The 20,530-nt window shown below is 47.9% G+C and overlaps 1 protein-coding gene across 1 annotated transcript in view; it reads left to right on the plus strand.

Moving 5' to 3' along the window:
• Positions 1-20,530, plus strand: part of LOC137431683 (von Willebrand factor) — a 198,760-nt gene that overhangs the window by 175,968 nt on the left and 2,262 nt on the right. Inside the window, exon 40 of the mRNA XM_068123293.2 lies at positions 432-532. Coding sequence (XP_067979394.2) covers positions 432-532 — 101 coding nt within the window. The remainder of the gene's footprint in view (positions 1-431; positions 533-20,530) is intronic.

Genomic DNA, 20,530 nt, shown 5'->3' on the forward strand with positions numbered 1-20,530 from the left:
TCAGCAACGTCCGTTTCTGTATTCTTGAGTTATATTAAGAAAACCCTCGAAATCACGTTGGTGTCCATCCGTCCAAAATGTGTTGGCCATTGGATCACGGGCTAAGGGCTAGTCATGTATGATCGCCAAGGGTAAGCCTATCTGGGGAGGTCTCGCTTTTTGACCTCTTGCGTTGTGATTGCATATATCTGGTTTGAATAGTGGTTGCTTACTTGTTTAAAATCATGTAATGCCTGGTGGCACATGGAGCCTCTTGAAAAACTCATGCCACTTTTGTCTGTCCTCGGTCCACTAACTCTATTTGAACTGTGCACAGTTATAAATATGAGCTTATTTCATGGTATTACCAAATGGTTTGAGGGACCAATACTTGCTTAGTTTGACATTCAACTTGAATGCTGCTAATTTGGGTTGTGTATGGGCTGGTGCAGGTGTGCAGGCACAGGAGTGCAAGGTACAGCATGGAGTGCTCAAGTACATCAAAGTTGGAGACTGCAAGACTGAGAGGCCTGTAAACATCACATTCTGTGAGGTCAGATTCACAGCTATTTATACGATGAAATCTTCTTTCGTATTATCATGTAGACACCTGAACAGCAAGTCGAGTGATGAGTCACTTCATTGCAAAATCAGTGGCTTCATAGAGTTGTACAAAGGACCCCATGAATGTCATGTGCATACAACACACCAAAATACAATCTAATTACAACATTAACTAGAAAGAATCTCAACATGCAAGGTCTGTCCACATCTACTTTGTACTTGACCTAAATGTGACAAAATTGCAGCTAAAAAAAAAAAATGTACAATTTTAGCGAAATAGTGTTCTCCATATTGTCATAATACAGGTTTCTTGAAAATATGATGACAAAAGTTCAAATCGTAAATAAAGAAAAACAAAAGCGATTACAAAACCAGGCCATCTCCCACTGCTTGGCAGACAGGCTAATAAGGGCTATTAGTACTCACCACTGTGACTTTGCCCTTTGAAAATTTGACCCAATTATTAATTAATCTTCTCCATGGCATATTCTCATAATAGTTTGTTGAAATGTTGATGACAAGTACAGACACATTCAAAGTATACCGCCATCCATGCCATATAAATAAATAACATATCCTCCAGTGCTTGGCATTGCCACCGCCTGTAGGACATGGAGACGGAATTGGGAGGGAGAGGTGTACAATCATTGATTAATTAATTGCATAATTAAAATAAATAAACAATAATCATATTATCATAAATTTCTTAATCAATTGGCTAATAGCATAAATAAACCACCAGTGTTTCATCCGAATCTGTAATTTTGTGAAAATCAATTAAATAATTATGTAATCGAAAAAAAAAGAATAAATAATCGATTAATAATCGATTGGAGATCTCGCGAGATCTTGGAGACGGCGGCAGGGATTTTCGAAGCTCCACACGGTCTCCACGTTTTTCGAAGTTAAGTCTGTTCACAATTGTATTTTGTCGAAACTGTATTTATCTTTCGGGGTGTGAAGTTATTGTGTGCAACTTTGGTTGTTTCTCGGTGTTTATCTTTCATAAATTGATCGTCTGTTTGCCGTGTCGCGAGCAAGGCCTTTGCCGCGTCGCGAACGATTTGAAATCGAAGTTAAGTGATTGTTCCCATTTGTATTTTCGTTAAAACTGTATTTATTTATGGTGTTGTACGTATATTGTGTCCCGACGAAGATTTTTCGGTGCAAATCTTTCATACCTGTATTGAAAATCGTGTTAATTCGTGTCGTGTCTTGAGGCCTTGTACAGTGTGCACTGTACAACCTTGAGGCTTTGTTTTCCTCAGCGGTCCGTCGTTTGTGATCCAATAACTTTCGTTCTCTGTATTCCCAGTCATTTCACCCATAGCCTACTTCCTTGTGTAAATCTCAACTCAAAAAAAAAAAAAAAAAAAAAAAAAAATATTTCCTTCTCTGTTCTCATTCGTTTATTCATTCTTATTCGTTCGTTCGTTCTTCGACCACGTGTTTCTCCCCCATTTCCCCAGATAGTTTTCACTCATATTTCACTTCAATGTTTACACTTTCCCCTCAAGTTATGTATTCCGTCATATTTTATAACACCTTTTTCTTCTTCTTCTTTAAAAGGCTGCTTTCGACTTGCTCACCAAATCAATTCATCCCAAAAAAAATATCCATCTCCTATAGTGCCTTTTTTCTACATTCCCTAAACTCTCCTGCACTCCATCCTCCATCCAGCGTCCTTAAACGTATTTTTAACTCGAAGGTCACAAGAAACTCATTTTGCAATAAATGTTCGTTTCCCATAAATCGTACACTTTCAAAAATCCAATCTCACCCCTCCCCTCCAAATCTTCCCCATAACCCCTCCCCTCCAAATCTTCCCCATCACCCCTCCCCTCCAAATCTTCCCCATCACCCATCCCTTTCAAATCTCCCCCCTTGCCCCCTCCCTCTTAAACTACCCCCTCACCCCTCCCCGCCAAGACGCCCCCTCGCCCCTCCCCTCCTAGACTCCTGCCTCACCCCTCCCCTCCAAATCTCCCCCATATCCCATCCCTTTCAAATCCCTCCCCTTGTCCCTTCCCTCCCAAACTCCCCCCTCACCCCTCCCCTTCAAATCTCCCCACCCTCATTGCTTCTCAATTTCCCCCCTCTCACTCCCCCTCCTCAAAGCGTCCTCCCCGCTTCTTCCCCCTTCAAACTCTCACCTCCATCTCCCCCAACCTTCTGCCTCGCTCTTCCCCCTCCTCAAATAACACCTCATTGTGGCTCACCCAATCACCATCAAACCTTTTGTCCGCCCCATCCTTCCCTTTCTCCGAGCTATTCTGAAATCTCTGACACACCTTCAACAGCTCTCCCTACCTCTTCCACCTCTTCCACATCTTACCCTACCCCTCCTCCCCCCTGTTCTGTATCTGATGCTCCCCCTTCCTCTTCATTAACGGTATGGACCTCAAACATCCGGGGCCTTCGTTCAAACTTAACTGATCTCTCCATACAGGTTGCTTCTGTCAAACCAGACGTGATCTGCTTAACAGAAACTTTCCTCCTTTATGATGTCTCTGATTCCATAGTATCTCTCCCGGGCTACTCCCTCCTCCGGTATGATAGACCTGAGCCTCGTCCTGGAGGCGGGGTTGCTATCTTTATCAAAAACTCTCTTCCTCACTCGCCCTGCACTGCACTCTCTCCACCTCACCCCCAGGAATACCTCTGGCTACGGCTTCCCCTTCGCTCCCACCTCTTGTTCATATGTGTGTTGTACCGTCCACCAAACAGTGATGACTCCATCTACATCTCGCTGTCTGATGATATGGACCAACTTCTATCTACTCATCCCAACTCTCTCTTCCTCATATGTGGTGATTTCAACTGTCATCATGCCAGTTGGCTGGGTGTGGGTACCTCTCTCACCAGCCATGGCTCCTCAGCAAAGGACTTCTGCGACTCACTGGGACTGACACAATCTGTCAATTTCCCGACCCGGATCTCAGTCAACGGAACATCTTCTCTTCTGGACTTGGTTATGACTAACTTCCCTGAAAATGTCTGCTGCTCTTCTTCTGCTCCGATCGGATCATCTGATCATGTCCTTGTTAAAGTGGACATCTCTCTGACCATCCTCAGGGAGCCTGCTCAGCGTCGACGAGTCTGGCATTTCACTCAGGCCAACTGGCACGGTCTTCAAGCAGCCATCAATCATCTGGACTGGTCTCCCATCTCTACCACCTCTGACATCAACTCATCCTGGGAATTCTTCCAAAGTAAATTGCTCTCTCTCATGCACAGATTTATCCCATCTCGTCTTCAGTTGTCATACCCTTCCTCCCGTCCATGGTACACGGAATCTTGTGGTGAGGCTGTTGCCCAGAAACAACTTGCCTTCGTCTCCTGGAAAGCAAATCCAACGGAAGGAAATCTCATTTCCTTTCACAAAGCCCGAAACAAGTGTGTGTCCACCCTCAGGAGAGCCAGGAAACAATATCTCTCCGTTCTCAAGACCGAACTCTCTTATCTGTCTCCCTCTTCCAAATCCTGGTGGCGTCTGGTCAAATCCGTTTCTGGTGTTTGTTCCCCCTCCATCCCCTCCCTTACCTCAAACGGCTACACAGCTGACTCCGCACGTGAAAAAGCTGAATGCCTCAACTCTGTGTTTGCCTCTAAATCTTGTGTCCCAAACCCATCCCTCTCTGTACCCACCATACCCAGTCGTACCCTGCTGCTCCTGGACTCCGTGTCCTTTCCTCCTGACAAGGTGGAAAAGTTTCTGTCAACCCTCGACTCTGATTCTGCAACTGGACCCGACGGCATCAGCCCACGGGTCCTAAAATCCTGCTCTGCTGCTCTATCTCACCCTCTCTCTGTTCTCTTCACCCTCTCTTTTGCTCAAGGTCAACTGCCATCTGCTTGGAAATCAGCCAACATCACCGCTTTGCACAAAAAAGGTGCAAAAACAGATCCTAGCAACTACAGACCAATCAGCCTTCTCCCAATTATCAGCAAAGTCATGGAATCCATCATTGCTTCGGATATGAAATCTTTCCTCTTCTCCAATGGCTTGATCTCTGATCATCAATTTGGTTTCAGACCACCAGGTCACTCTACTCTGGACATGCTGCTTCTGCTGTCTCAACAATGGATGGAGGTCCTCAATGCCAAACAGGAAATTAGAGCTGTCTCCCTCGACATATCACGTGCCTTCGACACGGTCTGGCACCCCGCTCTGCTCACCAAACTCTCCTCCTTTGGTATCCATGGAAATCTCCACGCATGGCTGGCGGACTTCCTCTCTAGTCGTCGTCAACGTGTGGCCCTGAATGGGTTTCTCTCATCTCCTCTTCCTGTTCAGGCTGGAGTTCCCCAAGGCAGTGTTCTGGGCCCCGTGCTTTTTCTGGTCTTCATCAATGATCTCTCTGACTCTCTCGAAAATCCTCTCTATCTCTTGCTGATGACTCCACTCTCTGCCGCTCCATTCCTCGTCCCTCAGATCGGCAGTCTGCTGCCTCCTCACTCTCTGAAGACCTGGACAAAATCACAGACTGGTCAAACAAGTGGAACATGTCTTTCAATCCTGACAAATCTCACACTCTTACTATGTCTCTCCGAAAAGATCGACTGGACAACCCTCCCATCTACTTTCTCAACAATCCTCTCCAAGAAGTTCTGTCGCTCAAGATTTTGGGTCTCACTATCTGCCATGATCTTTCTTGGGAAAACCACATTTCCAAGCTGGCCTCCAAAGCCAGTCGCCGACTGGGCATCCTCCGTCGTGCGAAGTCCTTCCTCGGCACACCTGAGCTCCTCACCACATACAAGGCTTTCATCCGCAGCTCAATGGAATACTGTTCTCCCCTATGGGCCGGTGCTCCTGCCTCACACCTAGCTCGGCTTCACGCTGTTGAAACCAAAGCTTTCAGAATTATTGGAATCTCCCGCGATGAAGCTATCTCTGAGGGCCTTTCACTCACTCACCGCAGGCAGGTAGGTGGTCTTTCTGTCTTCTACCGACTCCTCTCCGGCCTTGCACCCCCAGCTCTCTCTGTGCTCTGTCCCCCAAATATTCCTACAGGTCGCACAAGATCTGCCAGCAACCCTCTGATGGTTAAACTGCCGAAATCTCGGCTCTCTGCTCACCTTCACTCTTTCATTCCACTTTTCTCCCGCCTCTGGAACAAACTCCCTCACTCCCTTCAATCCCACTCCTCCCTCCAGGTCTTTAAAACAGCTGTTCACCACCATCTCTTATCTTCCCCCATCCAAAACCTTGATCTTTTCTACCCCCGCTAATTCACCCCAGATCCACCTTGTTTGAAATTCCAACTTCTTTCCTGGAAGTCCTGGCAGTGTCCATATGTTTTATACCTCTCCCACCGCCCCCTTCCCACGCCCCCCCCCCCCCCAAAGCCCTCGCCCTCTCTCAGATCTCTCGATGTCTCCATGTCTCTCGGTCCCTGCTCTCAAATGTTGTGTTTGTGTCCTTCCCCCTCTCTCCCCATCTTGTCTACCGCTCCCTATGTTATATGTTTTATGTGTCGGTTTGTCTTTCTGTGTGATTAATGTTCGCTCTTTCACGAGCCTCGATCTTGTATACAAAACAAAAAAAAAAAAAAAAAAATCAATAATTAATTAATTGATTAATCAATCAATCTAAAATATCCTTTCTAGCCACATCACTTGGTCACTGTCATGTCCAAATATCAGCTTCCTCGCTCAAAAGGTGCCTGTGATATTGTCCAGATGAGAAAGAAAAGAAATGTGATTAATAATGAAAATAAATAAATAAAAACCATAAAATAACGAATTTCTTCATCATTTGGTTTTCGTATACTTAAAACACCACCGTTTTATTTGAATTTGTAATTTATTTAAAATTAATCAAGTATATAATTAATCGAATAATTAATCGAACAATTAATCAATAAATCAAAAATACCCTTTACAGCCAAATCACTTGGTCATTGTCATGTCCAAATATCAGCTTCCTAGCTCAAAAAGTGCCTGAGATATTGCCCAGATGAGAAAGAAAATACATAAATACTTAATAAATCGATAATGATTAAGTAATTAATCAATTAATCAAAACAATACAGTTCTTGCCAAAGCACGTGCTCAATATTGCGCTCAAATTTTAGCTTACCAGCTCAAAGGATGGCTAAGATATTACCTGGACAAAAAAAAACAAACCAAAACCCCCCCTCCCCCCCCCGAAAACAGTCAAAACTGAGTACAGTACTCCCTTTTGGCGTGTGTCATCGCCGAGCCCCCTTCTGTGTCCTGTGTTCTCTCCAGACAAGGTGGAGAAGTTTGTCAAACCTCGACTCTGATTTTGCAACTGGACCAGACGGCATCAGCCCACGGGTCCTAAAGTCCTGCTCTGCCGCTCTTTCACTCCCGCTCTCTGTTCTCTTCACCCTCTCTTTTGCTCAAGGTCATCTGCATTCAGCTTGGAAATCAGCAAACATTACCGCTGTACACAAAAAATGTGCAAAAACAGATCCTTGCAATGACTGACCAATCAGCTTGTTCCAAATGATCAGCAAGGTCATGGAATCGATCATCACTTCTGATATTAAATCCTTCTTCTCCAATGGCTTGATCTCGGATCATCAATTTAGTTTTAGACCAGGTCACTCTACTCTGGACATGCTGCTTCTGCTTTCTCAACAATGGATGGAGGTCCTCAATGCCAAACAGGAAATCAGAGCCATCTCCCTTGACATATCACGTGCCTTCGATACGGTCTGGCACCCCGCTCTGCTCACCAAATTCTCCTCCTATGGTATCCATGGAAATCTCCACGCATGGCTTGCAGACTTCCTCTCCTGTCGTAGTGAATGCATGGCTCTGAATATAATTCCATCATCTCCTCTTCCTTTCCATCTCCAGGCTGGATTTTCTCAAGGCAGTGTTCTGGACCCTGTGCTTTTTAGCTCACCTGGAAGTTCAGGGGAGCTTATGCGATGGCGTGTTGTCCGTCCGTCAGTCCGTCCGTCCGTAAACACTTGAAACTTTTTCTCTGAAACGGCTGATGGGATTGCAACCAAATTTGGCACAAATGATATTTGTTGTGTTGTGACTAAAGATTGTTCACGGCATTAAAAAGATTAAAAAAATTAATATACATGAAAAAATTTCCCAGTGTGTACCCCGGTTTAGAATAGGTCTGCGTGTCGTAAGAGGTGACTAAAAGGGTTGGCGTCAGGAAGGGCAATGCAAGAAAAACATTGCCTCAAAAAGAGAACCATGACAATTACAACTACATATGGGCAGGGTACAGCCCGAAGTACCCCGTGGGGGACCCCACTCCCTCTCGTCAAAACTCAAGGTGGGGAACCCGATCGAAGCAAGGGTGGAAATTACTCCATTTATGACGAAAGGTCTGATGCCCGAAGTGGAGATCAGTTTCTGAGGTTTGGGACATGGAGTGTAGGAACAATGACAGGGAGATCAGGAGAAGTGGTGGAAGTATTGGTCAGAAAAAGAGTGGACATATGTTGTGTGCAAGAGACGAGATGGAAGGGAAGTGATGTGAGAATGGTGAAGGGTAGGCAGGGACAGAAATACAAGTTTGTGTGGCAAGGGTGCCCGGAAGGCGTGCATGGCGTTGGTGTCCTGTTTTCTGAGGAGTTTGTAGACAGTGTGGTGAGTGTGACTAGAGTGAGTGAAAGGTTGATGATGGTGAAAATGATGATTAGAAAGCTCTTGGTGAACGTCATCTCGGGATATGCTCCGCAGGTTGGTCGGAGCGATGAAGAGAAGGACAAGTTCTGGTGTGCAATAGAGAAGCTGATGGAAAATGTGAAAGATGAGGAAGTTGTTGTGGTTGGAGGAGACCGAAATGGACATGTGGGAAGGAATATGGACGGTTTGAGGGAGTTCATGGGGGTTACGGATGTGTGGTGAGAAATGGAGAAGGTGAAAGGATTTTGGAGTTTGCTGATGGAGCTGATTTGTTGATTTGTAATACTCAGTTCCAGAAAGAGGATAATAAGCTTGTTACATACCCGTCAGGTGGGTCGACGACAACCGTTGACTACCTGATGGTGCGTAGGCGAGATAGGGGGCACCTCTGGGACACAAAGGTGATCCCGGGGGAGGAGGCTGTTTCACAGCACCACTTGGTTGTCTGCGACATAAGGGTGAAAGGTGCGAGGAGAGCTCGGCGGGTGAAGTACCAACCGAGAATGAAGGTGTGGAGGTTGAAAGAGGTGACAGTAAGGGAGGCATTAAAAGAGAGGCTGAGGAGGGTAGAGGATGATGTGGTTGAGCTTGAAAGTGGTTGGATGTCAATGAAAGATAGTCTGTTGGGAGCCGTTGGTGAGGTATGTGGATGGACACAAAAGGACCACCGAGGCACTCGGAAACATGGTGGTGGGATGATGAAGTTGGAAAGAGGATTGACAAGAAGAGGAAGAAGTTCAAGGAGTGGCAGAAGGCGAAGGGTACGGGGGCAGAAAAAGCAGAGCATGAAAGTTATAAGGCAGCTAAGAAGGCTGCAAAGAAAGAGGTAGCAAAGGCGCAGGAGGCATGTCGGAAAATGTTCGGAGAATGCTTGGATTCGGAAGAGGGTCAGAGAGCGGTATTCAGGATTGCAAAGCAGACAGCGAAAGAGAGGTGTGATGTGATGGGGGTGAGTTGCTTGAAGGATGAAGTGGGACAAATCGTTGTGGACCCAGATGGAATTAAAGGAGGATGGAAGAGATATATGGAAATGCTGTTGAATGCAGAGAATGAATGGGATGGCAACATAGAGAGTAACCCAGTTTTAGGACCGGCAGAGAAGATAACTGAGAAGGAAGTTGAGGAAGCGATAAAAGCAATAAAAAAACCACCGTTTAGAGGCCATTTTTCGCGGGGGTTGGCCTTTTCGGGGACCGTGGTAGTTGTTGTTTTTTTGGTCCCCTTTTTGAAGCAATGTTTTACGGCCGGATGCCCTTCCTGCCGCCAACCCTGTTTGTCGCCTTTTTACGATAAACAGGGGAATTACCAGTGTACTGGTACTCAATTTGCCGACCTCGGAAGGATGACAGGCTGAGTCAACCCCCCTGGCGTTAATTCAGCGATCGACCGGGATTCGAACCCAGGATCCTTGGATCCTAAGCTGGCACCCTGGCCGCTAGCCCAACACCAGGGTTCAAAGCGATAAAAGCAATGAAGGGTAGAAAAGCGGGAGGGCCGACGGGAGTTGTGGGAGATATGTTGAAGGCAGCAGGAAGTTGGGGTGTGAAGAGAATGACAGAGATCTGTAATCTGGTGGTGAAAGAAGGCCGCATTCCAGTGGATTGGGAACTGAGTACCCTCGTCCCTCTATACAAGGGGAAAGGTGACCCTCTGGAGTGTGGCTCGTACCGAGCGATAAAGTTATAGGAGCATGGAATGAAGGTATTGGAAAGGGTGTTGGAGAGGAGGATAAGGAAGAAAGTGAAGATCGACGAAATGCAGTTTGGATTTATGCCAGGAAGAGGAACGACAGACGCGCTTTTCATTGTGAGGCAGTTGCAGGAGAAGTACATGGAGAAGAGGAAGAAGTTGTTTCTTGGGTTTGTTGATCTGGAGAAAGCATTCGATAGGGTTCAGGTGGGAGTGCATCAGGGGTCGGTACTAAGTCCACTACTATTTGTAGCTGTGATGGAGGTGCTGGCTCAGAACGTAAAGGAGGGTTTACCGTGGGAGTTGTTGTATGCAGATGATCTGGTGTTGATTGCGGAAAGTATGGATGGACTGAAGGAAAAGATGAACAGGTGGAAGGAATGTATGGAGACAAAAGGTCTGAAGGTGAATATCGGAAAGACGAAGGTGATGGCGAGTGGTAAAGCATGTGGTTAGGTGGAAAGAACTGGGAAGTGGCCCTGTGCTGTGTGCAGGAAGGGTGTCGGAGTGACCTCCATTCAATGTACAATGTGCGCTGAGTGGATTCATCAAAAATGTAGTGGTCTGACACAACAACACAACATGCATTTTAATGCCATTTTCCCTGCTCGAGCGGGGGTTAGCCTTGCGGTCCGTCCCCATGACAATCTTCTCCATTTTGACCTATTTTCTGCATCTCTCCTTGTTAACCCCCTTGCCCGCATTTCTTCTTCCACCATCTTTAGCCAAGTCTTTCTCGGTCTTCCCCGTCCTCTACTTCCTTCTACATTCATTTCCATCACTCTTCTCAACCAGTCACTTTCATCCTTCCTTAACACATGACCAAACCATCTCAACCTGTTCCTCTTCACAGTATCAATCACAGGCTCTATTCCCATCATCTTTCGCAATTCATCATTTGTCTTCCTCTCTCTCAACGATACTCTGCACATCCACTGAACCATTCGCATTTCCACCCTTTCCAGCCTTCGTTGCTGCTCTACATTCTTGACCCATGTCTCGCTCCCATAAATCATAACACTTCTCACACATGCAGCATAGACCTTTCCCTTCAGCTTCGACGACACTCCCCTCATCAGCAAGCCACTCAATTCCCAAAACTTCTTCCACAGATCTCCTGATGTCCCTGTTCCCTCTTGATGTTGTGCTTCCCTCTCTCTCCCCCTCTTGTCTCCTGCTCCCTTTGTTATATTGTTACGGACGCGGTTAAAGATGTTATATTTGCCGAGCGGAGGCTCCGCGACCGAACAGTTATTCCCCGACTCTAACACCCGATTTACCCCAAACTTTGGCCGGATCGCGCCACCGCTATTCAATCGGGAAAACTCCAAAGCGACCGAATGCAAAGAGGAAAAGGAATAAGACGAGAAAAGGGTTGAAAATACTACTAAATTTATTTACTATTTACAGGCTCAAAATAACCAAGGAAGAAGGAAGGATAAGAAAATAATTTACAGAAGATATTAGAGACACAGTGCAACGCTAGCTTACCTACAGTCTTAATTAACCCTGGGACAGAACAAACAAGGACAGACTCACGCGGGGAATGATGATAGGACTGGCAGGAGGTGAATGGCTGGAGGGAGAGGAAGGTCCACGGGTACTGCCGCACGATCGGCTCGTTGGGCAGCCGCCGTTCCTTTGTGGCCCTGCTCCAAACTGCCGTCCAGGCCCACGCTGCTGTGGCTGCAGTTTCGGTGGCTCGAGCTGCTGTAAACGCAGTTTCGGTGGCTCGAGCTGCTGTAAACGCAGTTTCGGTGGCTCGAGCTGCAGCTCAACTCTGGACTTCTCTCGGACTCAACTCAAAGCGCCTCTCTTGGACTCAACTCAAAGTGCATCTCTTGGACCCAACTCAAAGCGCATCTCTTGGACCCAACTGCTTGGACTCCCTCTCGTCTCCCTGTAAAAGCTCATCTGCCTCGGGAAACGCCCTGCCGTGGGTTATATAGGCCCCGCCCCTCAACCTTTGCGAACCTCCCCGATCGCTCTTCCTCCGCCCTCTCTAGCCAAACCCCTGGCTCATGGTTTGTCGAGTGGGGCTGGCTCACTCCTCCCCTCTATGACGAGGTGGAGACACGCCTTTCTTCTCCGACCCTGCCTCGTGGTCAATGGCGGTTATTGGAGGGGAGGTAATTGCCAATCGACGAAAGGGGGGAATGGAGGTTTTGGGAATGGGAATGAAGGGAATCTATCTCTTTCACTTGGTGCAATGGAGTACTTCAATTAATGGGAGACACAGCCTTACCCTAAAACACAGAATAAGATATAACTATCGAACAGGGGTATTCTATGATTGGCTGACGTGTATGCTTTTGGACTAATTATGGGACGCCCTTTTGACCTTTACACAGCTCCGGAGGCAGGAGGGGCCAGATTCAAGCAATAATAATAATACACACAATAAAAAAAATACAGTCCTCATATCCGCAACACTGCACCCTCCTCCTCTTAGGCACGTCCCGGGCCTACAACTTTTATTTCGTGTGACACGTAGGTGTAGTTCCCTCTACTCTTAACCTGACCCTGAGTGCGACAGTTTTTAAACATAACTAAATGTGTCCCGCTGCTCCATTGCACCCTGCCTAACAGACTTACGCCCACAGTTAACCGAATTGCGGAATGGTCTTCAAACTACACACTGACGGTGGGGAGCATTATTTACAGTTGACACTACTTTTATTTACAAAACTAACCCAGGACCTGTAATTGTTCGTTCTGGGGGGGAGACAGTCTGCTCTGCATCAATGCACCATGAAAGCACCTATAACGCACCAACACACCCTCAAGCACCAATCGGTGCAGTCACCACAGTTCATCAGTGTTCAATGAATAATCAAAATAAACCAACAACCCCTAACCCTGCAGGTGATCTCTTGCTCTTCGGCTCCCTCTGCTGGCTATTATTATTTCTTCCAGTTGTTGTCATTTTCTCTCATTTTCTTACTGGCGGCCTATTTGCAATAAAGCTTGCCCAAACGTGTCCATTTTATTTTCTTTATTTATGGCCCACAGGGCCGACTACGTGTGGTTCACCTGTGGGGCATCGGTGCCCTGTGGCCAAGGTCCGCCAGCAAGATTCCGGGCCCTCATGGCCGGTTCCAGCAGAGGGGCCATGCCCCAACCCATGGGGTCCATAAGTGGTGCTCGGCCACAGGCATGTGGTCCATAATGTGGTGCATCGATGCAGACAGCTGGTTCTGGGAATTCCGGGCGCACAATGGAGGACTCACGCATGCTCCCCTCGGCGCCCAATGGCGCACAGGTCATGTGGGAGACAAAAGGGGGAAGACAAATGAGCGAGGGGTAAGGCCACAAGGGTACACATCAAACAAGGCAATGCAAGGCGAAATGCGTACGGAGGGCGAAGTGAGAAAGCTCGTCCCTACCGTACGTCACCCCCCCGTCACCTACACTACCCTTGCCCTTACCCCATATGTACAAAATCTACACCTTTACAAATTCGTCACTACTGTCACGTCTTCCCCATATTTCCCTTATACCAAATTCGTCTCCACAATCCCTCTACTTCAAAATTTGCCATCACCCAATTCATCATCAATCCTCATAAGGAGGAAGAGATGGAACAACAAAGCACAATGTCACACCCATGTCATGATGCGTCTCACAATCCAAAACATTTGCACATAAAAAATAATCAAAACAACCTGGCATGGTGTGGAGGTACCTGTCATCTCAGGTGAGTGGATGCAGATGGTGCGAGGAGACTTCATCCTAACTACTTTCTAAATGACATTAACACACGTTACACTACCCGGGGTCTTTCCCTGCCAATCCATTGGCCAACTTACACTATGGGTTCTAGAAACCAATTCACATTGACCAACTGTGGTGCTTCTCAATTTGGGGTCTCACTCCCCCGATTCATCTCCCGGTGCCCTTGCACAATTTCTGGGCTGTGACGTGTAGCTCTCCCAGCAGGTCTACCCACCTGCACACCTCCACCACTGCAGTTGCCACCCGAGCTTACCTAGCTCCTCACCCTAACCTATCTAATTGGGGAAGGCCCCTCCTGGCTCTGTCACCCCCTGGTGCCCTCTGGCACTGGCCTACCCGGGTCCGTCCTCCGGATCCTCGGGCCCCATCCACAACAACTACTACCGGCTCCCAGAGCCCACCTGCGGCCTCACCTGGCCGACATCCTCACAGTGGTGGAGTGCCCAAACCAACTACACACACTAACAGGCTCCACGCCATTTCCACAACACTAATGCACCCATCCAAATACCATTCTTTCACCTCGCACCACAGATGCCAATATCCAACCACAATTTACCTGTACCCTCTACCTAACACTTACACTACCCGCCCCGGGTATTCGTGATGGGGGTCCATTCTTACCCCATTCACACCTTCGCACCATCCACTCCACTCCATAGTTTCCATCATACTCACTCCACGACCATCCATTCCAATACTCCATATATTCCACACTACCATTTATTCCACATAGCCACATACACCTGTTGTTGCACACCTGTGCAATCACCTGGTGCCACCTGCACCCTCCTTCTCTTCCTGGACCATTTGGTCAGCACAATACGCAATCGCCACTACTCCCTCATACACTGCTCAATACACTTGAATACACCTCCAACACTCACACGGCATCATCTGAACTACCTGTTGCCCTGCTAACTTAGTGCTCCCCGTCTTCCCTTTAAACCAAGCACATACCACGTCATTATCATCCACACTAATCTACCTGCGTCCCCACTACAGGTATCCTTGTCACTAACTAATCTTAACGTTACCTAATGTCATCTTCGCTAGATCCCTACACACGATATATCCTAACCCACCCGGGCTAGTTTTCACTGCCATCAACCCCATAAACTAGTGCTCCTTTGCCCCCCTCTGTGAGGGATGACAGAGTTGCCATCCCACCACATCGGGGAGGTCCCACTATCAATTTTGCTCACCAAATTTCAGCCAATCAAAAATTTTGCCAATCATCTGCCAATCATCACTCTGCCAATCCTTTACCAATCATCAAATTTTGTTTTTCTAATTTCGGGTCCAGAATACTAACCTCATCACCCGTCTACTTACTAGATCCTCTCGGTGCGCCAATTCACTTTTAAAGCTCGGCTTCGTACAGCCGAGCAATGAATGCGGGTTGTTTGGTGCCGGCGGCTGGATGCGTCCGACACTCGGTGCAGGGAAGGAGGTTTACCCGGGCCGAGATCCCACGCACCATCTCGGCACGGAGCCCTCCAATGTCCCGATCTCGACCTGCCGGAACGCCTCAACAAAAAGGGGTCGCCATGACGACCCTTCCTATCGGGCTGCCCGCTCCGCCTAGTGGAGCACGGACGCGGCCGTTCAAAGCGAGGCCCAACGTGGGTCGCGTGCGGCGGTCCTTTCGAACCCGCCGTGGTTCGGATCCCCGCTGGTTCTCGCGGCACGCGAAGCCCGGCACGCACCGAGGGCCCGATTCGGCTAAATGTCGTTCTAACCGCTAACCCGGTTACCGTCGATGCCTCACCTGCATGCTTACACGCATACGCTACCCCTTTCTTGCTCATACCTCCAGCTGTTCCCATGCTCCTCGTACCTTTCCTTACACACCTCGGTACACTCATTCCGCTCACAGACTTGGTCACACACCTGACCACCGAACACCTTTGCACACACTCGTCGCTCGCACACCTCACCAACACACCTCTTCGCGCCCCCTTCTCGGTCACCTCCTCCGTGACAATCACAGGTGTGCTCTCACTCGCACTCCCAACCACGTGCCTCACGACCAACTCAAGTGTGCATTCCCACACACGCTCTACCATTCCAGGTGTGCATCCTTCCATGCCAGGTGTACATCCTCGCTCACCTGTCACAACCAACTCACGCTCCGTGTCACTCTCACTACTGTCACCTCCACTCTGGACAGCGCACTCACCCTTACTCTCGACAGCGCACTCTTTACCTCATGCACCTGTCCGTTACACACCTTTCTCGCGCACACTCTCTCGTTACATCCTCTGTAACACTCACCACAGGCGTGCATTCTCCCTCACTCTTGACAGCGCACTCTTTCCCCATGCACCTGTCCGTTACACACCTTTCTCGCGCACACTCTTGCGCACAACTCTCTCGTTACATCCTCCGTAACACTCACCACACCGCGCTTCCATGTGCTCCCTCGCACACGTGCTACGACCGACTCACTCTCGACAGCACACTCACTCCTCGGCGCGCACTTTTTCCTCACACACCCCATGGTCGGACATTCTCGCACACCTCTTTTTTCGCACACCAGACCTGTCGCACACTTCACCAACGGCCTTTCACGAACACCCGGGTCCACAACAACCCCCAAGCCGACTGAAGCTCCCCTCACATCATATGCATTTTCACGTATATCGCCACTCACCTTGGCACCTCGTCTCCTCACCTCCTTCGCCACCTGCAAACTCTTTATTTGGTTAGTGAGCAGCACATCATGAGTTGAGCACCGACGTTGTACATATTCCATCACCTCCTCCTGTATTTCTCTCTTAGTTTCTGTCCGTCTCTTCTTAATTTCACTCACCCCCTCTAACACCTCCTTTAACTTTTGCTTCACCTCTTTTATTTCCCGGTGCGTCTCCTCAAGTTCGTCCTCTAAGGCTACCTTGACCGTCTCTATGTGCGTCCTCACCTCTCGGTCCTTCATCTCCATTACCTCTGTCACCTCTTCCAACCTCATTGTCAGTCCCTCACGTACCATCTGACATTGCCTCTGTGTCGCTATCAAGTCCTTTTTTATGTCGTTTTGTGTCGCTTTTAACCCTCCTAGTACCGCAGTGTTCCTTTGAACCTGCTCCGTTAGTTATTTTTGTCCCTCTGTCAGCTGTTCCACCTCCTCCGTCAGATCTTCTATTCCCCCTTGTAACTTAGTCGTATTATTCCTCACCTCTTTCTCTACACGCTTTTCGCCTCGCTTTACCTCCTCGCGTACCCCCGAGACCTCCTCACTCACACCTCGTCGTATCTCCTCTTTCATCTCCTCCATCTGGTTCCCCATCTGTTCGATTTCCCGGGCGGATTGCTCCCCTATTTCCCGCAATTTGTCTTCCATCCTATTTTCTAACCCCATTAACCCATTTTTCACCCCCTCTAACTGATTCTCCTGGGCAGCCATTCTATTTTCCACCCCCGTTAACCCATTCTTTACCTCTTTTATTCCGTTGTCTAACCCCTCAAATTTAGCTTCTAGCCGTTCCCCCATTTCTCCCATTTTGCCCCCCATTTCCCCCATTTCCTCACTCTGAGCCTCCATCCGGTTCCCTAATTGCTGACTATTAGCCCTCATTTCGTCCCTCATTTGCTCACTATTCTTCTCCATAAGGGCCTTCATTTGTATAAAAAAAGGTTCAAATCCACCGGTGGCGCTGCTACGGTCGCGGGCACGGCAAAATTTGGTGCCGCTACACCCACGTGCGCGAGGACGCCATTTTGTGCGCCCGAAACCTCGTGCGCGAGAGCGCCATTTTGCGCGTCTGATACCCCCCCAACCACATCCTCCATATACATTTCCCCGAGGTCCTGGGTCGATTCCACCCCGTCTATCTCTAGCTCACCCACCGGCATCCGATCGCCTTGACCAGCCATGGCGCGATTTCAAAATTCGGGTTTTTCCTTAAAACACAATTTTTCAGCAGCTCGTAATTTTGAGCGCGTTCAGCGCGCTTCGGGCCTCGTATCTCACTCCCCGACACCAATTGTTACGGACGCGGTTAAAGATGTTATATTTGCCGAGCGGAGGCTCCGCGACCGAACAGTTATTCCCCGACTCTAACACCCGATTTACCCCAAACTTTGGCCGGATCGCGCCACCGCTATTCAATCGGGAAAACTCTAAAGCGACCGAATGCAAAGAGGAAAAGGAATAAGACGAGAAAAGGGTTGAAAATACTACTAAATTTATTTACTATTTACAGGCTCAAAATAACCAAGGAAGAAGGAAGGATAAGAAAATAATTTACAGAAGATATTAGAGACACCGTGCAACGCTAGCTTACCTACAGTCTTAATTAACCCTGGGACAGAACAAAGGACAGACTCACGCGGGGAATGATGATAGGACTGGCAGGAGGTGAATGGCTGGAGGGAGAGGAAGGTCCACGGGTACTGCCGCACGATCGGCTCGTTGGGCAGCCGCCGTTCCTTTGCGGCCCTGCTCCAAACTGCCGTCCAGGCCCACGCTGCTGTGGCTGCAGTTTCGGTGGCTCGAGCTGCTGTAAACGCAGTTTCGGTGGCTCGAGCTGCTGTAAACGCAGTTTCGGTGGCTCGAGCTGCTGTAAACGCAGTTTCGGTGGCTCGAGCTGCAGCTCAACTCTGGACTTCTCTCGGACTCAACTCAAAGCGCCTCTCTTGGACTCAACTCAAAGCGCATCTCTTGGACCCAACTCAAAGCGCATCTCTTGGACCCAACTGCTTGGACTCCCTCTCGTCTCCCTGTAAAAGCTCATCTGCCTCGGGAAACGCCCTGCCGTGGGTTATATAGGCCCCGCCCCTCAACCTTTGCGAACCTCCCCGATCGCTCTTCCTCCGCCCTCTCTAGCCAAACCCCTGGCTCATGGTTGGTCGAGTGGGGCTGGCTCACTCCTCCCCTCTATGACGAGGTGGAGACACGCCTTTCTTCTCCGACCCTGCCTCGTGGTCAATGGCGGTTATTGGAGGGGAGGTAATTGCCAATCGACGAAAGGGGGGAATGGAGGTTTTGGGAATGGGAATGAAGGGAATCTATCTCTTTCACTTGGTGCAATGGAGTACTTCAATTAATGGGAGACACAGCCTTACCCTAAAACACAGAATAAGATATAACTATCGAACAGGGGTATTCTATGATTGGCTGACGTGTATGCTTTTGGACTAATTATGGGACGCCCTTTTGACCTTTACACAGCTCCGGAGGCAGGAGGGGCCAGACTCAAGCAATAATAAAATAATACACACAATAAAAAAAATACAGTCCTCATATCCGCAACAATATGTTCTATGTGATGGCTCTTATACGTCTGCAAGGTCTTAAACCATTTTAGCGTTCTGAAGGGTTTTAGGGTTCTAAAGGGTCTATAGGATCTACAGGGTTTTAAAGCATCTTAAGGTTTGAAAGGGTATTCAGGGTCTAAAGGTTCCAAAGGGTCTTTAACAGGAAACGGTCGTTTCACTTTTATTCGGTGCAGCACAATGATCCAGGAGGGAAGAATGGGATGAACTCTCCTCTGTGAGGCAGCCTTGAAAATAATGTACTGATATGATTGGTGGATAAAACTTGTAATTCTGGTAAAACGGTAAACTATGTATGACTCGTGTCTTTCTTGTTTCAAAGAAGCTTTGGAGGATTGAATGCGTTTTCAGCCTGAAATTGTTTTCATGTTTCTCAAAGACCATGAAGACATCATGCATGTCTGTATCGAGAATATTAATAATACGAGTTCCATTACAAAGAAGCGATGGTTGCCAACTGTAGGGTTGTTTGTCCGTGCTCGATCCTTTTAAGAAGCTGAGCATCTGAGGTTCTTCACACCTGTGGCTTTCCAGACTTTTTTTCCATACCCTCTAACATACTGAACTGAAATTTGGTACATGGCTTTATCTATCTATAATTCCAGTAATCTCTGTGTATGTATGTATGTATGTATGTATGTATGTATGTATGTATGTATGTATGTCTGTGACCGCTGTTTCTCGACAACCACGGGTCCGATATACTTTAAACTTGCCAGGTATATTGCTGGGGACCCGAGGATGTGCCTTTTCAAGGTTTCATATTAATCGGAGAAGTAGTTACCGAGCTATGTCCAAAAAACGATTCAACCAATCAGAGAGCAGCGAGCTATCACGTGTGCCGAACGTGGCGAACAGACTCTGCCTCGGACGGCACATTTGAGAGCGTATTCATTTATTTCACGTTGGCAAACTATGTTGCCGTTAAACTATGTTGTAAAACTAATTAAAACTAATTTGCGACATATTAATCGGAGAAGTAGTTACCGAGCTATGTCCAAAAAACGATTCAACCAATCAGAGAGCAGCGAGCTATCACGTGTGCCGAACGTGGCGAACAGACTCTGCCTCGGACGGCACATTTGAGAGCGTATTCATTTATTTCACGTTGGCAAACTATGTTGCCGTTAAACTATGTTTTAAAACTAATTACGTGCACGCTCTGGCGATTTCTTTACCAAACTCCGCAAGCCGTTCGCTTTGGACCAAACCATTTCATGTAAATAGAGGGGGGGGATTGTCACCGTACTCGCAAGCCGTTCGCTTTGGACCAAACCATTTCATGTAAATAGAGGGGGGGGATATAATTTTAGATATCTATCTATAATTCCACTAATCTCTGTCTGTGTGTGTGTGTGTGTGTGTGTGTATGCGACCGCTGTTTCTCGACAACTACCGGTCCGATATACTTGAAACTTGCCAGGTATATTGCTGGGGACCCGAGGATGTGCCTTTTCAAGGTTTCATATTAATCGGACAAGTAGTTACCGAGCTATGTCCAAAAAACGATTCAACCAATCAGAGAGCAGCGAGTTATCACGTGTGCCGAACGTGCCGAACAGACTCTGCCTCGGACGGCACATTTGAGAGCGTATTCATTTATTTCACGTTGGCAAACTATGTTGGCGTTAAACTATGTTTTAAAACTAATTAAAAC

The sequence above is a fragment of the Myxine glutinosa genome, chromosome 7 (assembly GCF_964187855.1).
Source record: "Myxine glutinosa chromosome 7, kmMyxGlut1.1, whole genome shotgun sequence".
NCBI classification, from domain to species: domain Eukaryota; kingdom Metazoa; phylum Chordata; class Myxini; order Myxiniformes; family Myxinidae; genus Myxine; species Myxine glutinosa.